This window comes from Glycine max, chromosome 1, assembly GCF_000004515.6.
Source record: "Glycine max cultivar Williams 82 chromosome 1, Glycine_max_v4.0, whole genome shotgun sequence".
Taxonomy (NCBI): domain Eukaryota; kingdom Viridiplantae; phylum Streptophyta; class Magnoliopsida; order Fabales; family Fabaceae; genus Glycine; species Glycine max.
The window spans coordinates 13913040-13924314 of NC_016088.4; the positions used below are offsets into that span (position 1 = coordinate 13913040).

Here is an 11275-nt window from a genome sequence, read left to right on the forward strand (position 1 = left end):
GGCAATCATGATACATAGCTCTAAACTCGAAGGTGGAGGACACATGAACAGCGCTAGGCAATAACATTCATGGGGCTCCGAAAAAAGGGGGAGAATCAAGGATTGCCTTGAGGGTCCGCACTTAGGCAATCGTGAATCATAGCTCCAAACTCGAAGGTGGAGGACACATGAACAGCGCCTGGCAATAACATTCATGGGGCTCCGAAAAAAAATAAAGGGAGAATGGAGGATTGCACTTGAGGGTCGGCACTTAGGCAATCATGAAACATACCTCCAAACTCGAAGGTGGAGGACACAAGAATAGCGCTTGGCAATAACATTGATGGGGCTCCGAAAAAGGGGGGAAATGGAGGATTGCACTTGAGGGTCCGCACTTAGGCAATCATGAAACATACCTCCAAACTCGAAGGTGGAGGACACAAGAATAGAAATTGGCAATAACATTCATGGGGCTCCGAAAAAGGGGGGAGAATGGAGGATTGCCTTGAGGGTCCGCACTTAGGCAATCGTGAATCATAGCTCCAAACTCGAAGGTGGAGGACACATGAACAGCGCTTGGCAATAACATTGATGGGGCTCTGAAAAAGAAAGGGGGGGAATGAAGGATTGCACTTGAGGGTCCGCACTTAGGCAATCATGATACATAGCTCTAAACTCGAAGGTGGAGGACACATGAACAGCGCTAGGCAATAACATTCATGGGGCTCCGAAAAAAGGGGGAGAATCAAGGATTGCCTTGAGGGTCCGCACTTAGGCAATCGTGAATCATAGCTCCAAACTCGAAGGTGGAGGACACATGAACAGCGCCTGGCAATAACATTCATAGGGCTCCGAAAAAAAAATAAGGGGAGAATGAAGATCAGTCATGTATTCATCAACAATATGGTCAATTATTTCAACAAGAAATATAGAAAGATCTTCAGATGGGTGTTTCATAGCATCAAGAATATTAAAATGAACAGTTATATCATCAAACTCCATAGATAGTGTGCCTGCATATATATATCTATCTTAGTTCTAGCAGTTTTCATAAAAGGTCTGCCTAAAATGATGGGAACTGATCCCTTAGAAAATCCCTCCTCCATATTCAAAATATAAAAAATCAATAGGGAAAATCAGTTCACCAACTCTAACTAAGACATCCTCTATGAAACTAGCAGGATATGCAACACTTCTATTAGCTAAATGAATTACCACATCAGTTGACTGCAAAGGACCAAGAGATAGAGAATTAAAAATAGAAAGAGGCATAACACTAATAGAAGCTCCTAAATCTAGCATGGCATTGTGAAACTTACTGTTCCCTATAATACAAGGGATGATGAATGTACCTGGATCTTTACATTTTTCAGGGATTTGGGGAACAGATTTACCAATCAATGCGGAGACATTTTTGCCCATACTAATTCTTTCACTTCCTTTAAGCTTCCACTTATTAGTGCACAGCTTCTTCAAGAATTTAGCATATATTGGAATTTGCTTCATTGCATCCAGCAGAGGTATGTTTACTTCTACTTTTCTAAATGTTTCCAAGATCTCCTTCTCTGTCTCTTTCATTTTTTTGTTGGAAATTGCTCTTGGAGGGAATGGAAGAAGGATATACTGCTTCTCTTTAGAGTCACCTGCATAGAAATTGTTAGGTAACTTACTCTTGACATTTTTGTCATCATCTTTTTCTTGAGTAGAGTGAGGTTGGGCAGGTTCATTTGCTGGTTGAGGTTCTTGACACTGCTTTCCCGATCTCAATGTAATGGCACTCACATTTTTGGGATTTTGGACAGATTGAGAAGGTAATCTGTCATAATTCTAGGACTATTGTTGATTTAATTGTGTAGCCAATTGTCCCATCTGATTAGTTAAGCTTTGAATGGAGGTCTGGTCTCTTGTTGAAACTGCATGTTTTGCATAGTCATTTGCCTCACAAGCTCTTCAAGGGAAGGCTGCGGAGGAGCCTCAACTATTTGCTGTTTCTGGGGATGTTGCTGTTGTTGTTGCTGGATTGGTGGAGGAACGTATGGTCTGCTTGGGCCAGCAACATTTTGGAAATATGGCTGTTGTTGTTGCTGCTGTTGATGTTGTGAAGGACTCGACCATCTAAGGTTGGGATGATTCCTCCACCCGGGATTGTACCTGTTGCTGGAGAGGTCATAATTGTTCTGTTGTGGCTGATTTTGTTATTGAGGTTGAAGAGGTGTATTGTAGATGTTTGCAGCATAAGCTTCAGGCTGTTCAATTGCTTCTGATTGTTGCATAGAAGGGCAAAGGTCTGTGTGGTGGTCGGCAGAGGAGCATAAACCACAGAGTCAGGCGACAGGTGCAGATTTTTGATTCATGGCCAGTTGGGTTACCAGGTTAACCAAGCCATCTAGCTTACCTTCAAGCTTCTTAGTCTCACCTGATGAAGATGAATTCGTGGCTACTTCATGCACTCCTCTAATGACAATAACATCATTTCTGGCACTAAATTGCTGGGAGTTGGAAGCCATCTTCTCAATTAAATTTCTAGCTACAGCAGGGGTCATGTCTTCAAGGGCTCCACCACTGGCAGCATCTATCATACTTCTTTCCATGTTATTGAGTCCTTCATAAAAATATTGGAGGAGAAGCTGCTCAGAAATCTGGTGGTAAGGACAACTGGCACATAGTTTATTGAATCTCTCCCAGTATTCATATAAGCTCTCTCCACTGAGTTGCCTAATTCCTGAAATATCTTTTCTGATGGTCGTGGTCCTAGAAGCAGGGAAATGTTTTTCTAAGAATACTCTCTTGAAGTCATCCCAGCTCGTGATGGACCTTGGAGCAAGGTAATATAACCAGTCCTTAGCCACTCCTTCTAAAGAATGACGAAAGGCCTTTAGAAATATGTGATCCTCCTAGACATCTGGTGGTTTCATGGTAGAGCAGACAATATGGAACTCCTTAAGATGCTTATAAGGAGCTTCACCTGCAAGACCATGAAACTTGGGCAGCAAATGTATTAGTCCAGTCTTAAGAACATATGGAACACCCTCATTGATGGAAGCTTGCTTGTGGAGCTTCTATGGAGGCTGGATCTTTGAGCTTCAATGAGGTCCTTCAATGGTGATTTTTCACCATGGAGATGCAGCGGAAGGCAAAGGAGAAGAGGAGAGGGGAGGCACCATCCACTAGGGAATAAGCCAAGGAAGAAGGAGCTTCACCACCAAGAATTGCCTTGGATAAGAAGCTTGAAGAGGATGCTTTAATGGAGGAAAAGAAAGAGAGAAGGGGGGAGCACGAAATTGAAGGAATAAAAGAGGGAAAGAAGTGGAACTTTGAAGTGTATCTCATAAGACTTTCATTCATCAAAGTTACAACAAGTGTTACACATGCTTCTATTTACATACTAGGTAGCTTCCTTGAGAAGCTTTCTTGAGAAAACTTCCTTGAGAAGCTTCTTTGAGAAAACTTCCTTGAGAAGCTAGAGCTTAGCTACACACACCCCTCTAATAACTAAGCTCACCTCCTTGAGAAGCTTCCTTGAGAAGATTCGTAAATAAGCTAGAGCTTAGCTACACACACCCCCTATAATAGCTAAGCTCACCCCCATGCCAAAATACATGAAAATATAAAAAAAAAGTCCCTATTACAAAGACTACTCAAAATGCCCTGAAATACAAGGCTAAAACCCTATACTACTAGAATGGCCAAAATACAAGGCCTAAAAGAAGGAAAAACCAATTCTAACATTTACAAAGAAGAATGGATCCAACCTTGACCCATGGGCTCAAAAATCTACCCTAAGGTTCATGAGAACCCTAGGGCCTTCTTTAGTAGCTCTAGCACAAGCCTCTTGGAGACTTCTATCCAATACCCTTGGGGGGTACGATTGCATCACTCATCAGGATATTGAATGCACAAGCTTTCATAAGTGAAATCAGGTGCAGCCATTTCCCTTAGAGTCCTCTCATGGGGTGGAGGTTGTGCCATGTTCTTAGAATGTTCAAAATCAGAATATTCAAAACAATAATGCTCAAAAATAACCAATAACAGAATGCTCAGGATGCTCAAAAGGTACTCAATGATGTCTAAATAATCTATGAAATGTCCTATCTATCTCAGGATCAAATGGTTGTAAGTCAGATGGATTGCCTCTAGTCATACACGCATGCACAACTAGTTGCCTTCTTATACAAGTAACAGTGTAGGTTTGAACTACAACTACCATTAAATGATATCCAAATGACTTGAAATTTTGCGAGCAACCTTATAAAATGATGAGAAGATAGCACAAAAAATTTCAAACAAAAATTCCATGTCTAACTATAGAAGCTAAAAATGATAAGTTAAGAAAAATAAGAGAATAATACTTGGAAAATAAAAAACTTTTGAAAAAATCTCAATTTTTGGAAGAAGGAGACCTAAGCCAGCCTACATCGGGCTGCCACGGAATGGGAAATTTTTTTCTACCCCAAATACATATATAATAATTGCGATTTTGATAACCGGAGCAAAAGTTATGGCCGTTTGAAGTTTTGACAAAAATCAAATTTGCTACTTTTTTGAAACTTTCAAATCTGGCCAAACTAAGGGCTCCAGCTATTTTTCCCACAAAATATGGATCAAAAGAAATGACCACAAAAAAATTCAGCCAAAAATAAAAGCTATAGCTACCAAAACAAAAAATCTCAACTAATTCAGCAAGGGTGGTCTCTAAAATCCGTCGCTACATGATTTCCACTACTACTCTGTTTTGCCGCAAGCAAAAGTGGTCGCAAAACACTATTCACAGCAAAACACCCAAAACTGAAACAGGGGAAGCGCTTAACAGAAAAACTAAAACAGAACACACACGAAACAAAATATCAAGACACTAAACAACACTAACTAACACACACACTAACACAACACTAACACTAACACAAGAATTAAACACTAACACGACACTAGCTATTATGAACCTTTGGACACTGTTCCCCAGCAACAGCGCCAAATTTTATCGAGACCGTACCCGATTCAAATAAACTTTAAAATGTAGTAACTAGGAAGTGATCCTAGGTCATTTCCCAACGAGCAATGATAAACCAAATGTTCATAACAGATAGTAGGAGAATAGTAACAAATTAGGGGGGGTTGTTGTTTTTTTAAATTAAACAGTGAGTAAAATTGAATTAGAAAATATCAGAATTAAAACACGTTGCTTCCCCTTGATTCACAAGCTAGTCTCTTATCCTAGGTTATGAGAGTTTATCCTTATTCAGTTCAACCACTTAATCCAACCCTAAATTAAATTACTAAACGAAATTTAACATAAGGCATTTATTATGTGATTAAGCAACACATACACCAATTACTCATAAACGATCATTAAGCATGAATGTTAAGGGCAGAGAAAATTAATCAAGCACTAAGCATGCAATAATTAATAGCAACAAATTCAAAGTAATTAGTGAAGAGGAAAAACTAAACAGAATTTAACAATAATAATAAAACCTCAAAGAGAACTGTGCTTGATCCTCAAGAGAAAACAGCGCTGGGGACTTAGCCTTCCATTAATCAAATAGAGAACGGAATTTTATTGCTAAAACGAAAAGTCAGAACTGGAATTGCAAAAACGAAAATAAAGGAGAAAGAGAAGAGAGAGAAAGAGCTAAACTAGAGCCTTGGTGTTGTTATATAGTTTTCCAGCCCCAAAGCTTACAAATCTGTTTTAAATCCAGACCCATAAATAAAATAAAATCAAATCTAGATAAGATAAGATCTAGATGAAATAATATCTAGATGAGATCAAATCTAAATAATATCTAGATATGATAAGATAAGATCTAATTTTGTAGAATAAAATAGTCTACCCTCTTCAAGTCCAAGCCCAATTCGGGATTCAAGCCCAATGCTTCATTAATTCATGAAATTAGATTAAAAACATCAAATGAGCTGAATGGGCCCAAATAATAAAACTGCCTAATTAATTTGACAATTGAGACTAATCAGTACTTAAAATGGTGCAAAAAGGTTAAGAAATAGGAGAAAATAATGGCACATCACTTGCCTAGTCTTTCCTGCATGATGCTACAGTTTTCTCCAAAATTTTCTTCAATTCCTTATTGGAAACTTCTTCTTGACCATTAGTTTGCGGATGATAAGGTGAGGCAACTTTATGTGTAACATGATAATGGCCTAACACCTTCTATAGTTGGTTATTACAAAAATGAGAACCTCCATCACTGATTAAAACTCTTGGCACCCCAAACCGTGCAAATATGTTCTTCTTTAGGAATTTCACCACGGTTTTGGCATCATTCTTAGGTGTAGCTACAACTTCGACCCACTTAGATACAAAATCCACAACTACAAGAATGTATTCATTGCCTAAGGATGAAGGTAGAGGGCCTACAAAATCAATGCCCCAACAATCAAACACTTCAACTTCCATAATATTCTGCAGAGGCATTTCATTTCTCCTGGAGATTCCCCCCATTCTCTAACATTGATCGCATTGCAAAGCATGTTGGTGAGCATCTTTAAAGATTGATGGCCAAAAGAATCTTGATTGCAAGACCTTGGCTGCTGTTTTGTCGCCACCATAATGTCCTCCACATGGAGAGTTATGACAATGCCATAGAATATTCTTGGCTTCCTCCTTAGTAACACATCTTCTCAAAATGTTATCAGCACCCATCTTAAATAGATGAGGGTCATCCCATACATAGAAATGAGCGTCATGAAGGAATTTCTTCCTTTGCTGCCAAGTAAAATCTTTAGGGATAATTCCTATTGCTTTAAAGTTAGCCAAGTCAGCAAACCAGGGTCTCTCACTCATCATGAATAGAGATTCATTTGGAAATTCATCTTTTATTTCCATCTCTCTCAAAGTTACCTCCTCGTTGACCAGTCATGACAAGTGGTCAGCTACCACAATCTCAGAACCCTTCTTGTCCCAAATCTCCAAATCAAACTCTTGAAATAAAAAATTCATCTGATTAAACGAGGCTTAGAATCAGCTTTTTTTAAGTAAGTACTTGATTGCTGCATGATCCATGTAAACTATGACCTTTGATCCTACCAAGTACGATCTAAACTTCTCCAATGCATACACAATTGCCAACATTTCTTTTTTCAGTGGTAGTGTAGTTGATTTATGCATCATTCAACACTTTACTGGCATAGTAAATGGCATGGAAAACTTTGCCTTTCCTTTGACCTAGCACAGCACCAATCGCATAGTCACTTGCATCACACATTAACTCAAATTCTTAACCCCAGTCTGGTGCTGTAATCACATGAGTTGATACTAGTCTTGTTTTGAGAATGTTAAATGCTTGCAAGCATTCTTCATCAAATATAAATGCAGTATCCTTGTTAAGCAGATTGTTGAGTGGTTTGGCAATCTTTGAGAAATCTTTAATGAATTGCCGATAGAATCCAGCATGCCCTAGAAAGCTCCTTATCCCTTTGACATTTACTGGAAGGGGTAATTTTTCTATCACATCAATCTTTTCTTTATCTACTTCTATCCCCTTGGTAGAAATTTTGTGTCCTAGCACAATGCCTTCTTTCACCATTAAATGACATTTCTCCCAGTTTAGAACTAAATTGGTTTCTTCACACCTTTTTAATACTCTCTCCAAATTGGATAAACAACATTCAAATGAGGATCCAAAAACAGAAAAGTCATCCATAAACACTTCAATACTCTTCTCCATCATATTTGCGAAGATTGCCATTATACATCTCTGAAAAGTTGCAGGAGCATTGCAAAGGCTGAAAGGCATTCGCCTGTAAGCAAATACACCAAAGAGACAAGTAAAGGCAGTCTTCTCCTGATCCTTAGGGTCCACATCAGTTTGATTATATCCAAAGTATCCATCTAGAAAACAGTAAAATGATTGTCCTGCCAGCCGTTCAAGCATTTGGTCCATGAAGGGAAGTGGGTAGTGGTTCTTTCTGGTGGCATCATTCAGCTTTCGATAATCTATACACATTCTCCATCCAATGATAGTTCTTGTTGGAATCAAATCATTCTTTTCATTTCTAACAACTGTCATGCCACCTTTCTTTGGAACTACCTGCACAGGATTGACCTAGGCACTATCCGAAATTGGATATATGAGGCCTGCTTCTAACAACTTTAGCACTTCCTTTCTCACCTCTTCCTTCATGACTGGATTTAGTCTTGTTTGTGGCTGTCTGACAGGTTTATAATCAGCTTCCATGTTGATCTTGTGCATACAATAAGAAGGGCTGATTCCTTTCAAATTTGAGATATGCCACCCAATAGCTATTGTATGCTTCTTCAAAATTTCCACCAGCTGAGCTTCCTCTTCCTTTTTTAAAGAGTTATGATAATCACCGACTTGGTGTTATTTTCTCCTAAAAATACATACTTTAAATACATAGGAAGGGTCTTCAATTTCACCTTTGCTTCCTCTGGTGGTCTGTCTCTCTTTAACTCTTCAACTTTCATCCTTTCAGGAAAACTCTCTTGCTCACCTTCTAATTCCTTCAAGCAACTCCATACTTCTTTTTCTTCTTCTGCAGTCAAACACTCAAGGGTGTTGGTAAGCACTTTTTTCGATTGGAGTTTGCATAACTATGGCTTTAGCTACCATATCAATCTCTTGTTCCACCTTATCCATCTTAAAACAGGCCTTATGATCACTCGGATGCTTCATAGCGTCAAATAAATCAAAAGTAAAATTTTGATTGTCAACACTCAGCTCCAATTTTCCTTTCCCCATATCTACTACACAACTAGCGGTTGACATAAATGGACGCCCTAAGATTAAGGGAAACTTAGAGTCCTCTTCTATGTCCATCACTATGAAATCAGCGGGGAAGGTAAGGTGTTTGACCCGAACCAAAACATCTTCTATCACTCCATAGGGTCTGGTGATGGAGCAATCTGCTTACTGTAAAGTCATCCTAGTCGGCATTATTCTAAATCTCCAAGCCTCCGACACATGGAAAGCAGCATCAAATTAATATTGGCTCCTAAATCAATAAGAGCCTTGCCAACAGAAACTTCACCAATTGCGCACGGAATAGTCACACTCCCAGGATCTTTGTGCTTAGGTGGAAGAATCCTCTGAATCACAACACTATAGTTTCCTTCCACAATGATGTTTTCACTGTGAATGTACTTATTCTTCCGTGTGAGCATATCTTTTAAAAACTTAGAGTACGGTGGAATTTGTTGAAGAGCTTCTCCAAAGGGCATAGCAATCTCCAATTTCTTGAAGATATCAAGGAAACGAGCCAGATGTTGTTCCTTGTCTTTCTTTGTTGGTACCAACGGCTATGGCACCTCCTCCCTTTTGCTTGGACTTGCCTTCTTTCTCTTTTCTCTAGCCAACTCACTCTTGGTCTTTTTCTTCCCTTCTTTTCTCTCATTCTCTTTTTCTTTTACATTTTTTTCATTTTCTTTTTCTTTCTCCTTTTCTTTTTCTTTCTTTTCCTTCTGACTTATTTCTTTTTCACTCACAATTATTGGTATCTCCTTCTGCTGATCATCATCTACTTCCACTTCTTCCTCAGTCTCACTCAAAGGTTCCACCACTAGGTCAATTGCTAGTTCAGTCACCAGCTGTTGTTTTTCTTCACCTATCCTCTTCTCACCTTCATTCTTGCTCACCATTTTGCTTCTAGTCATAACAGCCTTGCACTCCTCCTTAGGATTCTTCTTTGTGTTAGCTCCAAAGCTGCTTGACGGTTGGTCTGCCAGTTGTTTTGCCAATTGTCCCACCTGGACTTCTAGATTCTTGATGGTTGACTTTGTGCTCTTTTGATTGGACATGGATACTTGCATGAACTGAGCAAGAGTCTCTTCCAGCATTGTCGTTCTATCATAAAGACTAGGCCCTTGTTGCTGTGGTCTGTTAGATGGCCCACCTTGGTCTTTATTGAACTGATTACTAGGGTGAGTTCTCCACTGTCCCTGTTGCTGATTATATTGCTGGCCATGTTGAAATCCAAAATACCCACCTGAATTAAAGTTTGGTCTTGGCTGGTTTCCCATATAGTTCACTTCATGTGTTGTATCTTCTGTGGGAATGCAGCAGCTAGAATCATGTGCTCCACCACATATAACACAACCTACAACCTGCAAAACAGAAGAGGGTGGAGATTGTACAGCATGCAATTAAGTTAGCAACTTACTTAGTGTTTCAATTAAAGCTTCAAGTTGCTTGGATAGCAACTTGTTTTGGGCCAACAAAGCATCCTGTGATGAAAGCTCCAACAGGCTTCTTTTGGTTGGGATCTGTGCTCTATCATGCAAGATTGCGTGGTCACTAGCATCCATATTCTCAATTAATTCCATGGCTTCTTCAGGGGTCTTCAATTTTATTTTTCCCCTGCAAAAGCATCTAAAAGCTGCTTGGATTGTGGCCTTGACCCGTCAATGAAAATATTGAGCTCGATTAGTTTTGAAAATCCATGAGTAGGTGTCTTTCTTAGTAACCCACAAAATCTTTCCAAAGCCTCACTCAAGGACTCGTCTGGAAATTGATGAAAGGATGAGATGGCAGCTTTTCCTTTAGTAGTCTTGGACTCTGGGAAGTATTTCTTCAAGAATTTTTCAACCACTAAATCCCAAGTCTTAAGACTATTACCTTTAAATGAATGGAGCTATCTTTTTGCCTCTCTGGACAAGGAAAATGAAAACAAGCTCAATCTAACAGCATCCTCAGACACGCCAGCCAATCTGACAATGTTGCAAATCTCAATATAAGTGGCTAGATGTGCATATGGGTCTTCATTTGGCATACCATGAAACAAATTGTTCTGAATCAACTGAATTAATGAATGTGGATAGGTTATATTCTGTGCTTGAACCTCCGACCGAGTATACTTGAGTAATCTTCTAAGGTCACTCGTAGAGGTTGCTCTTCAGCCATGACTTCGGTTTCAAATTCTGCTGTTTGAGATTCCTTGGATGTAGGTGAATTAGAAGATGATGACTCAGAAAAGTGAGCCTCTTCAAGGATTGATGCTACTGTTCTGTCGTGCAAAAGATTTATTTTTCTCTCTGTGTTGTTTCTTCTGAAGGTTGTTTCAATTTCTAAATCCAATGGAACCAATTCACCTGCTGAAGATCTACGCATGCAAACACTAACAGGAACAACAGTTAACCAATTCAAGAAGAAAATAAATTCTGAACTAAACAAATATTAACAAAAACAAAAATTCATAAATCAAATAATAATGAATTAATGCCTTCAAACTGAACTAAACTTTCCAGATGGAAAAAGTTCCCTGGCAATGGCACCAAAATACTTGTTCGCACTCCGGAATACTACTTATTTGTGTGGATGTGAAA

General features: G+C 39.1%; 1 protein-coding gene across 1 annotated transcript; it reads right to left on the reverse strand.

The window, feature by feature from the left end:
* Positions 1–7211: 7211 nt before the first annotated feature.
* LOC113002299 (uncharacterized) lies at positions 7212–11060 on the reverse strand. Its single transcript, XM_026129372.1, has 5 exons — positions 10830–11060; positions 10636–10749; positions 9440–10057; positions 8106–8282; positions 7212–8024 (listed from the first exon to the last, which is right to left on the reverse strand). The coding sequence occupies exons 1-5, from the start codon at positions 11058–11060 to the stop codon at positions 7212–7214; spliced, it is 1953 nt and encodes a 650-aa protein (XP_025985157.1).
* Between the last annotated feature and the right edge of the window lie 215 nt (positions 11061–11275).